Here is an 18,589-nt window from a genome sequence, read left to right as displayed (position 1 = left end):
GACCATAACACGCACGTAGTTTTTAGAGGAGGAAAATCCGTAGGCATGCCACCCGTAGGCATTCCCTCCATAACACGCACAGACATTTCCCCTTACTTTTTAGGAGGGAAAAAGTGAGTGTTATGGTGCAAAAAATACGGTAGTTGGCAGCCACTGCAGTTGGGACAGGATCGGTGTTATGTGCTCAGTGAGCAACCTGGCTGCTGAATTCTGCACTAGCTGAAATTTCTGAACCTTCTTCAGAGGCACTCCCATGTATAATGGGAATTTATGTACTAACAAATTATTTTTCATTAAACCATGGTTTGTTTGCGTGTCTGAACCCTGTCCAGTGGCTTAAGTATGATTTATTTACTGACAAGAAGCCACTATCTGGAGGAACAACTTATTGTTGACTTATGAGCCTTGACTTATATTAACTATGGCTTGCTGTTAGGTGCAAACCCAGGAACCTTCCTGACCATTGTTTTTTTGGCCACCTATCTAATGCTTATTAAGCTACAAAAGCCCAATGAAAGAACTGATGGCAAAGACACCAAACATTAGTGAACCAAACCACAGTTTGTTGGGGCGTCTGTGAGACAACTCACAGTTAACAAACCACAGCTTTGTTAACAGCAAACCACAGTTATTACACAGCTGTGTAATAACAAATTCATAATTCTATTAATAAGTTGGATTTGTTTATAAAAAACCTGATTTAGTTGATACTGGTGGTTTTAAATAGGATCTTTTTTGTTCTCCAACCAAAGCATACGTTAATTAAAGGCTGCTTAAGATCAAGCTTTTTGCTCAAGCATGCAGCTCCTTCTGTGTCATACAGCAATTAAATTCAGAAGCTGCCAATGAATAATGGTTTCCTGTTCTATCCAAACTGAGAAACTTACAGTTGCCAGCTTTGGAACAAGCTGTGTTTAGCTTGTTCTGTAGTGAATAAACACAGTTTTCTCTTTTGGATGAAGCAGGAGACTTCCAGGTTTAATTGCGGTCTACCACGAAGGGAAGAGAGACAGGGATGCATGTAGAGGTAAAAAAACCATGATTCTCTTTTGTGGCACCTCAGTGTTTCTTAGCTGCAATAGTTGTAACAAATCATAACAACCTTTAAACCTTTTAGATTCTGTAAGAGATGGTAAAGTTACTCTTATAAACATTTGCTTAAGGACACAACAGATCAGTCGAGAACAACTTTGTACCTGCGCTAACGTTGCGATTTGTGGCTGGGCCTGTACTGTCATTTGTTGGTTTTCTGCCTCTGTAACAGCTGCATCGCCGCTCTGTTGGTTCTCTGCGCCAGATTCCATGGTCATTTAGTTACCTACAATGGTAATGATTTGCATTACTATTACAGGGCAAGTGTACTTCTTGCCATATTTAAGTTTCAATTACAGAATTTGTATTGCACAATAAATTCCTGATTATCTGCCAGAAATCTTATGTTATGCTGCAAGTTCCCTCTCATTTACATGATTGCTTTCTACAGAAAGTAATAATTATTACAGTTCTTGTCGCAAATAATGCAAACTAATCGGGAGGTACAAACAATAGCACAGGGACTGCCAACCCAGCATCCACAGGGGAACATACATCTGCCAAGGCCTTTCTCCTTCACTCTGTCCTTTGCCGCAGTGCAGATGTGTGTGTGTGTGTGTGTGTGTGTGTGTGTGTGTGTGTGTATATATATATATATATATATATATATATATATATATATATATGGCAGGGGAGCCATCTACAGTGGTGCCCCGCAAGACGAATGCCTCGCAAGATGGAAAACTCGATAGACGAAAGAGTTTTCCGTTTTGGAGGTGCTTCGCAAAACGAATTTCCTATGGGCTTGCATCGCAAGACGACAATGTCTTGCGAGTTCCTGCTGGTTTTTCCCCCTCCCCCCTTTTTCTAAGCCGCTAAGCCGCTTATCAGCTGATCCGATCAGCAGATAAGCCACTAAAAGCCACTGATAGCGCTAATCCGCTAATAGGCTTGCTTCGCAAGACGAAAAAACCGCTAGACGAAGAGAATCACAGAATGGATTATTTTCGTCTTGCGAGGCACCACTGTATTATAGCCCACAGAAGGCTTTTCTCAAAGCTAATTGTGGCGCAGGAGGGTGGGGGGGGGGCTATTTCAGGGATGGTCACAGCTGGGGAAGGGTTAGCTCTCACCTCTTCAGCTGCAACTCCTAGCCACTGAAAACATCACATATCACGGTTGGGGAGTGAATATGTTTAGGTTGTATGTGTGTTTGGTGAACCCAAGTTTATCAGGTTTCCAGATGAGTTCACAGCACCCTGTAATACAACTCTGCACTTTTACTCAGAAATACACCCAGCAACGTTTACTCCCTAGTAAGTGTGTTTAAGATTGTTTCCCCAAAAGCAGAACATTTAACATGGCTGGTCATAATAAAGAGTGAAGTAATGTTAAGTACCAAAATACTTTACAGCATATATGGCAAAAATATATCTGGAAAGTTTGAGTTACAGCTAATGCTAATGCCAGCTTAAGAGTTTCTGGCCTGAGCTTTACAATTGAAACGATGATTCTCTATGACTGGTTGGCTATCCCTAACAAGCGCTTGCCTCCTTTCACAGCATCCACCTTCATGCAAATCTGATGGACCCCAAAATTAAATGGAATGATCTATGAACCACAGGATTAGATAGGAAGTGGTTTTGATGAACTGTTTTTAATATTTAGCAAACTTAAAGGTTTGTGATCTAGCTAGAATGTACATTAGTCCACTACAAACAACAGAATTTCACTGTGCACATTAGCCATTGTAGGAAAGATGAGTGGGTCTTGTAACCAGATGTTAAGAGTGTTTCCCCCTGAAATAAAAGTGAAACCAAACTTGGGAGGGAGAAATGGTGTCAGAAACATCTCTGCCAGTTAGCAAGAAGCATTTTCACTGAAAGTATGTTGAGATTTGAGGTGATCAGCAGCTAACCAAGGAAATTTGTTGAAAAGTACATTAAAAAGTGCATATTGCTGGCGGTGTTATAGTTTCTTGATACTACCTTATTATTTGATTGTAAGCTCCACCTACGTGAACAATGAAGAACAAATAAAATAAAATAAAAACAACTTTTATGAAGGAAAAGAGAATGTCCCCCCGTGTATCTATCTCTTAGGCTAACGTATAGATCACAAAGCATTCTTTATACAATATGAATTTCACTTTGTGTGTTTGTATTAGCACCGCACCTGAAATGTAAAAGTGAAATGACTGCCGCACAAGTATTAATATACAAACTAAGGCATTTGATTTACTTTCCTGAATGATGTCTGCTCCTTCAACTTGCTCTCACACAGATGGCCACCTCCAGTCCACCTGGCTGTGAATGGGAACATGATCCACTGGGTTGAGGAAATCTTTGATTCTCTTGTTTAAATCTCAGAAACTCAACTTGCATATAAGAAATGTTTTCAGCCCTCATGGTTGCAAAGGATTATGAAAACACCACAAGGATGTATTCCTGCCTGTGGCCACCCTTCTCTTGGTGTAACCTGACCTTCCGTCCCTATGAAGTGCTTAGAACAGAAAAAGCTATTTAAGTCCCTGAATATCCTTTCACCAAGTCTGCCTATGTACTCTGAATCCTTGTCTGGTTATCTTTTGCAAAGGCTGTCACTGGCTTTTTCAGAAAACCTCCAAACCGTGCTCCCCTGTCCTGCATACTGCCTCACTTTTAATGCAAACTAGGAAGGCCATGCAATGATTCATTAATCCCTCCAAACCAGAAAAGGAAACCATAGTTTAAATAGTTTTCTAATTTAGATGTCATGGCAAACTATGATTTGTGCTGAAGAGGAAATTGCAACAGTAATTTCCTTAATGGTTTATTTTTTAACTTTTTAATTTTGTAATTCTTATATTTCTTTTAAGAATGTTGGTTGAAAAGTGGGCTGTGAATTCATAAATTAAAATAAATTTTGATTTGCACTTGGATCAAGAGACTAAGGACAGATCACCAGAGTCAAATACATGGTTCTTACCTTTGTAACGCAAGAACTGAATTTCGAAACCACACATTCTTGGGCAAGGCAAGTTCTAAAAATGTTAATGAGAAAAGGAAACCCTGAAATATGTTTAACACACTTTTTACTGCATGATGTGCATTAACAGTAGAACATTTTACTTCTGAAATTATTTGGAATATGTTATTGCTCATTTCCCCCCAATTCTCTGATAATGAGGGAGAAAAAAATGCAGGGGAAAAATATTGTGGGGAAGTTGTTTGTTGCCATCACTTCATTTCAGATTATTTCATACTTCTAGGTTGGCATTATACAAGAGGCACAGAATTTGACCCTTCCAAAATTTTGAGGTGATGCAACTTTTCCAGCTCCACTTTTTGAGGTGTGGCAACCAGAACTGTATAGTTATGATATGGGCAGATTTTTATTTTTGAATCTCTTTCCTAACGATAAATAGTTCAGCTACATCTGTGACATTCTGCTCACTCACTTGGCCTCCCCTGCGTCAGAGGATGGCTGCCCCTTTGGGGTTTTAAGATCCATGCGCTGAGAATGCCTCTGGCAGTTGCACAGAAGAATTACACCATCGTGGTTTTTCTGTTGTGATGGGCAAAAGCATACTTTCCCATCCCACGCAGGGAAAAGGTACTGGAGCCTCAAAGGCTGTAAAAATCCCCTAGGCCTTATGTGTTGTTTGCTTCACATGCATCTCCTACTTGCCCACGCCGACGACTATCGTTTTATCACCAACTGTTTCCTTAGGCTCCTACTTTCTCTGGTATCTTAACCTCTATCAGCTCTCACTTGCTTCGCCTTCCCTGTCTGCTCACCACTCTCCCCTCTCCTCTTCCTGCCAACAATATAAAATTCTCATTTCTGTAGGCCATGCTAGCTTTCCCCACAGATCTCACTTTATCAGACCCTTCTTCTTTCCTAATCTCTTTTTCCATTATACTTGTGCTCTGCCCTGCCCTTTTCCTCCAGCTACTGTGTCTCTGGATTCTCTGATCTTTATAGTTTGTCTACTTCCTGGTTGCTACGTAAGCCATGCTATGTTTTTTTCTTAGTAAGAAAAACTATTGACAACCCACGAAGCTGGGTTGCCATTCTATGGTTGACAACTTCCCACAGCAGATATGATCTTTCTGTGTCCCTAAACAAGGTGTGAGGCCCCCTGAAGGTTTAATTGAACCTGCCAGGTCTCCCCATTGGACCAACAAGACTGTTTCCAGCAAGCCATGTCCACCTGGTCATATTTGACACCAGGGACGGGTCAAGTAGAAATGTGGCTCCCTGCTGAAAGCAGAGTTTGCACCTAATTGGTGGTGCTCACAAGTGCGTAGCATTTTGCAAATGCCAATGACAGGCTGATTGCTGGAGCCTGCAAAGCTTTCTGCCTTTGCAAGAACAGCCATCATGGCAGTGCTTGCAAAGATACACAGCTTTGCACGCACAAACCATCAGCTGATTCTTGGTGCTTGCAAAGTGCTAAGCCTTTGCCCAGTTTGATTTAAAATCTCACCAACAAAGAAAAATGGGTTAGATGACACAATTGTGATGTCAGGTGACTGCCAGGTGAGCAGCCCTGCTCACCTGTCAGATTTGGCCTGCAGCAAATGCAAAAGGTAAGAAGGCATTGACGAAGCCTTCCTCCTGACATTCAGAAGCTCAGTGTTGTTTCCAAGGCTGCCCTTAAATATAATGCAGTGTTATATCTGGGTTAATGTAAAACAAGGTTCACTCCTTAGCTAGGATTTGAAACCAAGATTAAGAGCTGGTTACAGAGCAGCCAAGTGAAGAACTGGGAGATGATGCACTTAAGAAGGGATCTGATGTAGGTGGCCATGTTAGAACTGATGTGGCAAACATTTTGGAAAAATAACTTCTATGCACAGACTATTAAAAGTCTGGTAAGAAATTAAAACCCAAATGTGCCTGGTAATTTGTATTATTGTAATATATGCATTATCTAATTAAAATAAAGGTGTGTTTTTTTTAAAAAAAATGTGGCTTTCCAGATATTGCCAGAATATTCCTCCCATAACCCCTGACAATTGGTCATGCTGGCTGGGGTTGATAATAATAATAATAATAATAATAATAATAATAATAATAATAATAATAATAATAATAATTTATTTATACCCTGCTCTCCCTGGCCAGAACCAGGCTCAGGGCAGCTAACACCAATAAAATTACAATAAAATGTAAAAGAAAAAGAAAAAAACAGTTAATTAAAATACGGGTTAAAATAAAATTTAAAATGCAGCTTCATTTTAGTAGTAGCCCATAAATCAAAAGCATAAGGGGAAGGAAACATAAGGGTCAGACTGAGTCCAAACCAAAGGCCAGGCGGAACAGCTCGGTCTCGCAGGCCCTGCGGAAAGATGTCAAATCCTGCAAGGCCCTGGTCTCTTGTGACAGAGCGTTCCACCAAGTCGGGGCCAGTACTGAAAGGGCCCTGGCCCTAGTTGAGACCAATTTAACCACCTTGCAGCTGGGGACCTCCAAAGTGTTGTTATTTGTGGACCTTAAGGTCCTCCGCGGGGCATACCAGGAGAGGCAGTCCCATAGGTACGAGGGTCCTAGGCCGCATAAGGCTTTAAAGGTCAAAACCAGCACCTTAAACCTGACCCTGTACTCCACCAGGAGCCAGTGCAGCTGGTAAAGCATTGGATGAATGTGATCCTGCAGCAAGGACCCCATAAGGAGCCTCGCCGCGGCATTCTGCACCCACTGGAGTTTCTGGGTCAGCTTCAAGGGCAACCCCGTATAGAGTGAGTTACAATAATCAAGCCTGGAGGTGACTGTCGCATTGATCAATGTGGCCAGATCAGGGCGAGAAAGGTAAGGGACCAACTGCTTGATATGGTGGAGATGGGAAAATGCCACCTTTGCTGTGGCTGCAACCTGCGCCTTTATGGAAAGGGAGGTGTCGAAGGTTACACCCAACCTCTTGACAGAAGGCGCCGGCACCAATTGAGCCCCCTCAAGAGATGGGAGTTGGCCCCCCCAACCCCATGTCGTCCCAACTCAGCCCAACTAAGTCTTTGAAGGATTTAACTTCAACCGGCTCCCACGCAGCCATCCAGCCACAGCTTCCAAGCATCTGGTCAGTGTGTCCGGGGCCAAGTCAGGGTGGCCGTCCATCAACAGATAAAGCTGGGTCTCATCAGCATATTGATGACAACCCAGCCCAAAACTCCGGAAAATCTGGGCAAGGGGGCGCATAAAGATAAGAGTTGGAAACGGGGGGGGGGGGGACAGGTTCCCCATTCCTGTGCTAAAGTATGACAGAGTCACCACTTTCCTCTTTGACTACCCAGTGGAAGAGGATCAGGGAAGAATAAATAATTCAGCCCCATTCTTCTTCTCCCATTCATCACCGAGGCAACTGCCCTAGACACATCTTTTCCCAACCTGGCCGTTCCCCCAAACGAAAACTAACCAACCAAAGAAAGCCAAAGAGGAAAAACTACCCCCATCTCCAACCAGGACTTGTGTTCAGGATTTGGGTGGGGAAGGAAACAATGTTCAGCTTTGCTTCACCCCCACTCCCACTTGTCTCCTGTGGGGGAAGGCACTGGAAAAGCCACCCTACCCTCAGAACCTCAGGAGAAACATTGCTACCCCTCATCTTCTTGGCTGTAGCCAATATCAGGGGCAATAGGCAGTGCTACAGGATGTCAATGGCAGAACTTTACCTGTCCCTGTGGAATGAACAATAGCTACTACGTGGAAGATGGTCAGGGTACATTCAAGAACATTAGGATAGGGGGCTGGTATCCCCAACTACTATTAAAGATTGTTCCTATCTGCACACCTTGAACCTGGATTCATCCCTTGGTGACACTTAAGTGGAACAGAATGTTGGGAACTGACTTTCATAAATCAGTTTTATAATCCTAGCGTGGTTACTCATTAGCAGCACACTGCCATCATTTTGATAGGTACCACCATGGCACACCATGGTTCTAGTTTATACTGTTGATTATTAAAAGCAAAATGAAGACCTAGAATTGCTGTCTCAATTCGGCCAAGAGCAGATGAGATGACTGGATTACAAGCCTGATGAGAAGTTAGTAGCCATTCTCGTTAATGGATGAATTGGAAAGTAATAAACATAAATAATTTCTCTTTAATCTTCCCCACCTCTAAGGTTCAGAGTACAGGCGGAAACATTCACATCCTCCTTCAGTGATACACTACAAGCTAAAGGAGTGTTCATCACATTATTACTCTTCTGACATACTGTTTAATCTTGTTTCCAGACAGAGATTTCTCTGAATGCAAAACAGACCCATAAATCACACACAGGCAGCATCAGTTTCTGTGCTGATCACTGCCAGTCCAGGAGACAGGCCAGGGACTTATCAAGGGCAGCATAGCCCAAAACTGGTGTAATGAACCATATTTTGAGTTTGAGCTTTGAGGGTAGGGAAAGGAAATCCATTGGGAGTATAGAATGTTAAAAGGGGAGGGGGGGGGCTGAAAAGGGCATAAGATAATTGGGTGGTAGTGGGAACTTTGGTCAGTTGACAGGAATTGAGAGAGGGAATTGGCCAGCTAAGAACAGGTTTGGGTTCTAATTACATTCACCCCAGATTTCAGTTTACTGTCGATTTGCTTTCATTGTTACTCAAACACTGTGCTGGTAACCCTTTGTGACCAGTAATATCCACACTTGGGAGATTCTGAATACTGTACTGATCACAATATCCACAGTATGTGGTTAGCACAGTATGATTGTGATGCTGAAGCTGCTCACTTGTGTGCCACACTTCTCTTATGAACCACTTCCTGTTTAAATCTAACACAACTGAGGATGTAATCCTATGCACACTTGTTTGGACCTAAGACCCTATGAACTCAATGGGACTTATTCCTAAGTAAGCAAGCATAGGATTGCTCTGGAAGCCAGCCAAGGGGAAGCTGCTATCTAGGTGTCAAAGCTCTTAACAGTGTATGATCTATTACTGTTTTGCTTGCAGACATTATTAGTGATAAGACGGCAATCCCTCTTTGAGAAACATGCTTTTCTCCTGTTTTTATCAAGGTCACCCATGGTAGCATAAAGTCATTCTGTCAGTAATTTTACTACTGGAATTCAAATCCATAAATGTCCAGTAGGGCACCCTTTATTCGTACCTGACTTCAGGACGTGAGGGAAATGGATTTTGTCAGTAGCCCCTTCTATGAAGAATACACTTCTAATTAAAGCAACAGGAAAAACCATGGAGAACAGGAAAAGCCTTTGCAGTGTTCCATAATAAAAACTTGCAGCATTATTCCATAAGCCACTTGGGGCAACTTTGCACCCAATCCTGGGTGGAGTCACTGATTAATATTCCTCCGCTTTGGGATTTGAATGCAGCAGTTGATTGTGAAAAGGGATGCACTTCCTCTGATGTCTGTCCAAGCATCACGGCAGTATTTGATACTCCCATTGTTCTAGGTGCATTTTGCAACAGGGAATTTCATTAGTGTGAGCAGTTTCTGAGCTCTGGACGCAGTACTGCACCTAAGATTTCAGATTAAAACTGCAGATTAGGGTAATTTGCATTGGGGTACATTCTGATGCCCCAGACAGTGATTTAATATACTTTGCTTTACTTGCATTTAGTTAACAAAGCTAAAAACTTTGAAACTGCCAATCTTGCCTAATAGTTGGTATCTGTTCTGTAATGCTAGGGGTGCCATACGTGGAATTTTCGAAAGGCAGCACTTTGTGCTGGATCTTAATTTCCTTTTTAAAAAACTCAACAACTTACGGGTGTCCTTTTGAAATATGACAACCCTACGTAATACTGGCATAGTTATCTAAGTGAAATTCATTGACAAATGTTACTGTGTGCTACTAGTATCGCTCTTTGCTGTATCAAATTTCCAAATTCAACAAGAGTAGTTAACATGGTCCATGTGCAAGGCCAGTGAGATAAGCATTCCTTGAACATGACTGAAAAACCACACACACCCTTTTTCAAACTGGTCAGTTAGCAAAGTGGTACACAGTGGAGAAATCAAATCAGTAGCTTGCATGCATGCTCTTAACAATCTTCGGCATCACAGTGGAATGACTTTGTTGTTACTAAAGAAATCTGCTTTGTATGCAACTGTCTTCCTATTGCCAATGCAGGGTGTGGTGTAATTAAAAGGTATGCTTCAGAGATGCAATTATTTGTCACCATGTGCTTAACTCTCAAATTTAAATCAAACGAATTTTAAAGTGATTTACACCTGGCTGTATTATTTGCTACAAGTTTTATGGTTCCATTAATAAATGTAAATTTGTGTAAATCTGTAATAAAGAGGTGTGTAGATACTTGTGCCTATGATGCACCAAAAGAGAGTTAAGGATTGTTTGAACAGGACTTGCGACACTAGGAAAAGACTGGCAAAGCAACTTTGAACCCCAGACATGGGTAAAATGCTGAGCCTGACTTAAAGGGGTCGAATGAAAAAAGGAACTGAAAGCCTAATTAGTAGGACTGGAATGGGACAGAAGTAGGAAAATCCCAGAAAACTCTGAAATATTCCCCAACAAAGCACGTGCATACTTAAAAACTATTTGAATGCTGCCTCTGCATTTTATTTGTTCTACATTCAAGCAAGACTTAGACACACTAATAATTTCAAAGACTATGAAAATCCATTTATTCAGTTCTTAAAGAATTGTAATGGTATGATTGGTATTAACACAGGTTTGGTGCTCCTCCTCTGCAAGCTAATATTTGCAAGACAGGATGCTGCTGCCAACAACAAAATTAAGTTGGGTGCAAAACACTTACTTTGTCAGGGGAGGTTTCCCCCCTCTATAGCATATTTAATATTTAACTGTTCAAGGAAACACAAAGGACAAAACTATCCTTATGTATGCTAAAGAGAGGATTAACTAATTTCTAGCTCCCCTAAGTTATACTGGAGGGAGGTTATTCAATTCTAGCCACTACTTAGGAGGAGGCTTTCAGTTATTTAGGAATAAACTTGGTAGCTGCCCCCCTGTACATCAGATTAGAAGCAAGGAATGCGTAAGCCTTCTGCCTTTCAGTAAAACACATGAGCCTACTCCTTAAAGAGTCCTTCCTACTTAGCTAAGGATCTACTATCGGTTACCCTTAGAGGACCTCAGACACTAGGCCTGGATGAGCATCAAATGTTTCGCCAGCTAAGTTCAGTGCCTGATAGCATTTCAGGGCTGTTGGGACAATTAGTACTCCAGATTTCATGTTATTTAAAGTTTGCAGCTCTAAAGGTGGTGAAAATATGAATTTAATGTATCCTACATAAGTATTAGAAACTGTTTCCACTATTTCTGAGGAAACGTATTTTCATTATGAAACAGATGTATTCCTCTTGGAATAAACAAGAGCAGTAGAATTATTGCAGGGTTGAACACCTACCAGCTGTAGCTTGACATCTACACCCATCTAAGTGATACTCCCCCAAACATAAATATTGTACATTATTAAAACATGCAAAATAGCAACGTAATCAAATTTATTTCATGTTTGCAATACAACCGTTGGTTCTGAAGAAGCTTGCATTCTCAGATATAGGCTACGACTTGAACAGGAACTATGCTTCTTCCAAGATTTTGTTGGCATTCCTGCACACATGCTCATATACCCAAATGTGGGCCCTGGGCAATCCCAGTCAATGGAAAGAAGCAATTTTCATGCTCTTAAAGCAGGGATGCAGAATTTTAGGCCAAGGGGCCAGATGCAGGCCTCTCTAGAATACCCTCAAGATTCTCTCCAGGCCATACCTGTCACCAGCTCAGTCTAGTCCTCCTTCGGTACTTTTGCCTGGCTGGAAGGTGCCATTCACTGTGAAAACATGGGTGGTGGTGTTTGTGTAGAAACCTCTTTTGAGTTTTGCCCATGGAAGGCAGTCCATGAGGGCATGTGGCACTTGGGGTGAGAAAGGTTCCTCAACACTGTTCTTAGGAGGATGAAGAAACGCCCCCAGAATCATGGTATTTGCTATGGAGCAACTATCATGACCCTGCAGCTCAATGTTGCATTTGTGTGTACAAGAACACGAGATTATGCAGGTGAAGCAAAATGATGTTGCACAAGTTGCTAAACCATGTACAGAAGTTTCCTGCTTGCTTTTATAGTGGTATCACTATAGAATATAATATAGCCAATGAAAACATGAGCAACTTAAAACTCAGTTCTTCACCAGTTGCTGGCTAAAAGAAAATAGACTGAGAAAACCGAATGAAGATGAATATGCAGGTATAGTGGGGAAGTCATAAAAAGAAGTTTGTCATGGGGCAAGTATCTTTCTTTCCTCGACATCACGTATGAAAACCTACGTATACTGAAACTGCAAGCTAAGTGGAAAATATGTGCTGTTTTTCAGGTATGCAGAAAGCTAATTCATTCAGAATTCCAGCATTCATTTTATTGTAGTATGCCAGCTCAGTTGTCTGCAGGAACTTGAAAACCAGGGCACAAAATATACCGTACAAATTAAGATGCTCACATTCACTGTAATTTTAAGTGAAGGTTGAAGGAATAATTTATCTGTAGATACTTCAAAATATATAGTGAATGCCACAAGGCCATTGATGAATAAACAGCAATAGATAATGGCTCTTCCTTTTCTCCCAAATGAAGGTAAGTCTAACTGAAGTTATTTGGAAACGAGTGTGACTACTTTCACTCTGACATGTATGGTCCTAGGTACGTTTTACAGAGAAACAAGTCTGAATCTAATAAGGCTTACTTCCAAGTGATCATAAGATTACAGGCTTAGACATGCAATTAGATAAGCATGATTACAGTATGGAGAACTGTAAGCCCTACTAAAAAGAACTGACAAGAGCAGTGATTTTGACTGATGTTTCAGGGAACCCTAAGAATTCTTGGAATCTCGAAGCATTTCTCAACAAGTTCAGCAAAGAATATTTCCTGAAAGATATCTTAATCTGCATTACTAATCTTCCTTTAGTGTTATACTGCAACAGAGTAGTGGTGCTCAAATTGTGGGACAGTTGGAAGGAATAGTCACATTTTCAGGAACTAGTAAGATCCTGAGGCAGGTGAAACCTCCTTCCCACCACCATCCAAGATAAAGGTGAGCTGAAAAGCCCTGATTTGTGGGTTGGGTCTCTGCTCCCTCACTTCCTTCATTATTCCAACCTGATCTGAAAAAGCTACTGCGTTGTCCTTTTATGTAGTGTTATGAAGATCAGAGTTCAGTGCTGGATAAAGGCTCCCATTCAGATTTTTGCTCACAACAGCAGGCTACATATACATTATTGTATATACAAGATTATCTGCATGCCAAGCTGTGGAACAGGAGGGGTGGTCTTACAGGCAAAAATGCAGGGGGGGGGGAGCTTGAGAAAAACACGAAATCTAGGGTGCATTCCATTTATGCAGGGCAACCATGAAGCTTAACAGGTGTGTTTGGAATCTCACAGGAACAGACAATACACCCTCCAATGTCCCAGATTCTGTAAGGCAGCAAACCACTGAACTATAGCCGTTCTCTTCATCAACCCACAAGGGGATCACACCAGTAGTGCAACACCCCCCCTTTTGTTCACCTTAGGTTAAGAGGAGAAAGATGGAACTATACTAGTATTGTGCATCAAATATGGATTGATTCCAAACTTAAAAGGGTGCCTTGGAAGGATTCTGGATTTGTCAGACATCAAGTGGGATTTGTAGGAAGTGGCATGAGTCAAAAGAAGGGATCCCTGGAGTCCTTTAAGACACCTTGGAGATCCAGACTAGGAGATAAAGCAGTCAAAGGGTGCGTAAATCAGGTTTTCCAGAAAGAGGTTGAACAACTATTGCTGTGCATGACTAAAGTGCTACATTTAATAACTACTTCACATTGATATTGCACAGAAAGCAAAAGTGTTAACCAGCTACATAATATGTGACAAAATAAACGTAAGATGTGAAAAGAGCTCCATTCATTTGTAAGATGAGAAAACCCAGTGGTCCATTACAGTCCTGCTGCAACACTAGGGGAAATGATGCAATATAACACTGGTTCACATTTTCTGCAGTAATTCCTCATATCCCAGAATATAATTCCCCACCCACCTTATCCTTCCAAGGCTTTTCAGTGCTAGTTTTCCTACAGTAAAAATAAACTTAAGACAACTCATGGCTTGCAAAAGGGGAAATCCAATGAAAAACTAGCACTATGAGCAACTGCACAAAGAAATGGTCATTCTGTGATGAGATACGTATAGAACTAGGTGATATGAAGGACTTCACATCACTACCATACCGGCAAACAAAATTGTTTAAGATGCATGTTTAGGGAGTCAAATACTTGTTAGACATAGCACATAATCCAGTTCTCCATGGATCTCATCAGGGAAGAATGGAAAACAAACGAATTGGTTTGCATTGTGAAGAATACTGTCACTAAATGCATCCTGGGTATATGGTGCTTAGTATATGAGCCATCCCTACAAACGGAACCAAAGCAAGCCAGGTTAGATATAAATGATGCAAGATAATCCCCAAGGCATGCATACTTTACAGATCTACTTTAGAGAAGAACCACATGGTCTAAAGCTAAGACAAGCTAAGGCTGTGTACACACCATACAGCTAAAGCACCCCCCCCCCCAAAAAAAAATCATGGGAAGTGTAGCTCTGGTAAACTGCAGTTCCCAGGATTCTTTGGGGTGTGCGCTTTAAATGTATGATGGATACACAACCAACTCCCCTTTCTTGGTGACACTCAGTCAAGTAGTTTCTTCCTACTGTTACACTGTGTGCCTAATTTCTTTAAAAAAACTGGCACATTTTCCTCCGACAAATTTCTACCTTAGCGCTAAGGGACTGACATAAACTATGGAGGGAAAGGAGAAAATAAGGTTTGTTTTTCTTAAGAGAGTCAGTGACTGTACCTCTTTCATTTCATGGCTGTTTATATATGGTGTCCCCCCCTCCCCGGTATGTATCCAGTTGTCAATTGAGGGTAACACTTCATGAGTTGCATCCAATGGTGGAAATGCTTCTGCACACACAAATTGGGACACTTGGTTTTCTCTTCGTCCTCCCACTGAGCTGTAGCTGTAGCTCAGTGGTACAGGATCTATCTGCATAGAAGATCCCAGCTGCAATCCCCTGAAATTATTGGGAAACCCCATCTGGGAAACCCCACCTTTGATAGCAACTGTAAGGAAGCATGGACAGAACAGAGCTAGATACACCAGTGGTTTAACTCTGTATAAGGCAGCTTCCTATACTACTGTATCATATCCTTTTCTGTTCCAGAGGGACCCAAACTTCCAGGGCTCATTGAAAATCACGTGCCCTGACTTGCATGAACTTTTCACTCCATCACTGGCAACAGTCCATGGCATCTAATGTAAGTAGGTTCTAGCTCACAAATAGTATGTTGTAATAACTATTAGGTTTTTTAGACCCACAAAGACTCTAGGTTGCATTTTTTAAAAAATTGATCTTATTGTTGATTACACAAGTTAATATTATCCCCCCCTAAGATACAAAATAGTTGCATTTGGATACAGACTAAAGAACCTAAATAAGTACATGCAGAATTTCTGTACTTAAAAAAGGAAGAAATAGAATAAACAAAACCAATCATGAGGTGGTCACTGAAATACGGTTGCCTGGGTATGAAGTATGTTAGAGAGTGCAAACAGGGACAATGCTTGCAAACATCACAGTGAGACCTAGATTAAGACTTGCTACTCAACACCTGCGATGAAATTCACTTTTCAGTATGGGAAAGAATGTTATATACAACTGTATATAAGTGTGATGCAAGCCTCCCTACATTTTCATGAAGTCATATCAGCCTCATTTAAGGTATTTTCAGTATCAAGTCCATTTCCCTGAAAACCAATAAGGATGGAGATTACTGCTGCAAAATTTAGACATTCCAATTGGGCCTACTCTGTCATGCATCATATATTTGTATCACCCAAATGTCTCAAAACTTCAAACCCCAGCTCAAAATCCACATTTTAAATGACCAACCCCTTGGTCTTCCATCAGTTTGCCAAGTGCCCTGCAACCAGATGCTGTAATAAAATGTATGTATTACTCTACTTATAGTTATTAATGCCATAAGAGCTTTATTTATACACCTCTCTTCATAAGCAGTCGCCATGCATTACAGTACTGAACAAATGAACTGCAAAACAGTGGAATTGGGGCGCCAGGATTAAACCCGGTGTCCCCGAAGCCGATAGGAACTTTGTTTTCAGTGGGCCCAGGCTTTCATTGTATCATTCTAGGCACAGAGCTGAGAGGAAAACAAAGTGTTCAGGAATACAGTTTTGATCCAAAATACTTTTATTAAAAAGGAACTCGGAAGGCCTTGCAACCTCAAGAGCACAACTTTTAAAGCTGTGCTTTCCGCAATAGAACAACAACGTTCTTTTTTTCCTTTTTCAAAGGGCGGTCCTGCCAAATCAGCTATCTAGCTGTGGAGAGCAACCCGGGTTGGACCCCCAAGGGCTGCGGGTTCAAACATCTGGAACTTGCCTTGCCCACGGAGGGGCGGGAAAGCAAAATGTGTCTGTTGCGGGACCCAGGAGATATTTAGCTGGAGGCTGAGAGAGGAGAGGAACCAGGGAAGAGGGAGGCATCGAGACCACCGTCTGATCTCCACAAAGGGAAAATAAAACACGTGTGTGTGTGTGTGTGTGTTTCGCACCCTTCAGGTCTACCTCGCCCGCCCCAGGGGCAGAAGAGGGGCAAAAGCGCCCCAACGCGGCACGCGGCGCCTGGGGAAAGAGGGAGGCAGCAGGCGGCGGGAGCTTCCCTATTTTCCGTAGGGCTGTGAAATAAGCGCGCGCCGCGTGTCTGCCCCCCCCCCACCGCCCCCCATCCCTCACGAATGCCTGTTGTAGGGGGGCGATCCGGTTTTAATTTTTTTGCGCGCCTTTGCCAAATAACGACTTAAGGCACCTCACGGGGGGGGGGAACCACCACAACGGGGAGGGCTACCTACTGAAACGAAAAGTGTATGGAGGGGGGACGCTCTCCTGAGGCCCTTTCTCCCCACCCCCAACGGCAGTAGAGGTCGGGGGGGGTGTCTTATGTTGCCGCCCCCCCACAAGGTGGAAGTGCAGTGGCGGCGGCGGCGCCGTCTTTCCCGCCGCCGCCGCCGCCAGCCTTGCCCGGCCGCCTCCATCCGCCATTATTCTTTGTTCGTGGCGGTTGCGGCCGGGTTCGGCGAGGCGGGAACAGCAGGGCGCGTGAGGGGGGCGATCTGTGGGGAGAGGGCGAGAGAAGGCCCGCTTCCATTTCGAGTTATATGGGGCCGCAGAAGTGAGGTGGGGGGGGGGGAGGAGAAAGAGAGAAGCAAAACGGAAAAAGAAATAAGGGCGGCGAAGAGGCGGGCGCCCCTCCCGCGGAGCGAGGCCAGGCCTGGCTTCTCTCTCTCTCTCTCCCGGCCGCCTTCCCGCCCGAGGGCTCCCCTCCGTCCCACCGACTCCCGCCCGCCAAACCACCCCGCCTCAGCCGCCCCTCGGCCGGCACCCCTCCCTGTGTGTGTGCGCGCGCGGGGGTTGGTTGTGTTTTTTTTCCTCCTCCTCCTCCTGGTTCTTTCCTCTCCTGCTCTCTTTTTTCTCTCTCTCTTCCCTTCCTGGCTTTCCTTTGCTTTTCTCCTCTTACCGGCTGCAGGCTGCTCCGTCACTGCTTTCGTTCGCGCCTAGGCTCTCGCCGCAGTTTTATTCTCTCCCCCACGTAACACACCGCGTCAAACTACACCTCCGCCGCGTCACTCACATAACACACACACACGCGCGCGCTCTCTCTCCCAGGCTCTCCCAGCCCCGGCGACAGGCAGGCAGGCGGGCGGGCGGGCGGGCGGGCAGCGGCCGACTGAGGGAGAGAGAGGGAGGGAGGGAGGGAGGGAGAGAGAGAGGGAGGGGGAAACTCTGAGAGAGAGAAAGAGACAGAGCAAGCGCCGCCGCCACCGCCGAGCCTGCCTCGGCTCTCCTCGCTCCGTCTCCCCCCGCTCGCCCCCTCCCGCTCTCAGGCGCACGGAAAGAGCCGAGCTGCCCCTCACGGAAACGCCCGAGGGGGAGGGCGCGGCGGGAAAAGGAAAAGCGAAGGGGGGAGGGGGGAGTGGAATCGCCTCAGAAACGCCTCAGAGGCCCCGCGGAGATAATGGCGGGAAGCGGGTGCTTCAGGCACCGAGAGTACAATAAATTCATTTTAGTTGCTAAATTTTTTTTTAAAGGGTGTGTGTGTGTGAATATACTACGCGAAAGGAAGCTGCTCGTGCTTTAGGCGCCCAACGGTGGGAAGGCCCAAGCATCCGAATTGTATTACAGTATTATATATTATCAGGTGACACAGCCTGGATGGCAGAAAGTGAGGAGGAATTAAAGAACCTCCTAATGAGGGTGAAAGAGGAGAGCACAAAATATGGTCTGAAACTCAACATCAAAAACACTAAGATTGTGGCCACTGGTCCCATCACCTCCTGGCAAATAGAAGGGGAAGAAATGGAGGCAGTGAGAGATTTTACTTTCATGGGCTCCATGATCACTGCAGATTGTGACAGCAGTCACGAAATTAAAAGACGCCTGCTCCTTGGGAGGGAGGCGATGGCAAACCTAGACAGCATCTTAAAAAGTAGAGACA

General features: G+C 43.6%; 1 protein-coding gene across 5 annotated transcripts in view; it reads right to left on the bottom strand.

Annotated features, from left to right (window-relative positions):
* The window catches only part of CREB1 (cAMP responsive element binding protein 1), a 33,218-nt gene extending 15,411 nt beyond the window's left edge, over positions 1-17,807 (bottom strand). The window contains exons 1-4 of one of the 5 annotated variants that reach the window (XM_081182883.1): positions 17,612-17,807; positions 4,000-4,054; positions 3,280-3,338; positions 1,197-1,320 (exon numbers count right to left, since the gene is read on the bottom strand). In XM_081182883.1, the coding sequence (XP_081039009.1) occupies positions 1,197-1,310 (114 nt within the window). In that variant the 5' untranslated portion in view covers positions 1,311-1,320; positions 3,280-3,338; positions 4,000-4,054; positions 17,612-17,807. Of the gene's footprint in view, positions 1-1,196; positions 1,321-3,273; positions 3,339-3,999; positions 4,055-17,611 lie in introns of all 5 variants that reach the window. The other 4 variants (XM_081182882.1, XM_081182881.1, XM_081182880.1 and 1 more) reach the window with 4 other exon arrangements.
* Positions 17,808-18,589: the final 782 nt, after the last annotated feature.

The sequence above is a fragment of the Podarcis bocagei genome (genome assembly GCF_964188305.1).
Source record: "Podarcis bocagei genome assembly, chromosome: 1".
In the NCBI taxonomy this organism is placed as follows: domain Eukaryota; kingdom Metazoa; phylum Chordata; class Lepidosauria; order Squamata; family Lacertidae; genus Podarcis; species Podarcis bocagei.
The sequence above is the reverse complement of the archived record's forward strand: the minus strand, read 5'-3'. Positions and strand labels throughout refer to the sequence as shown.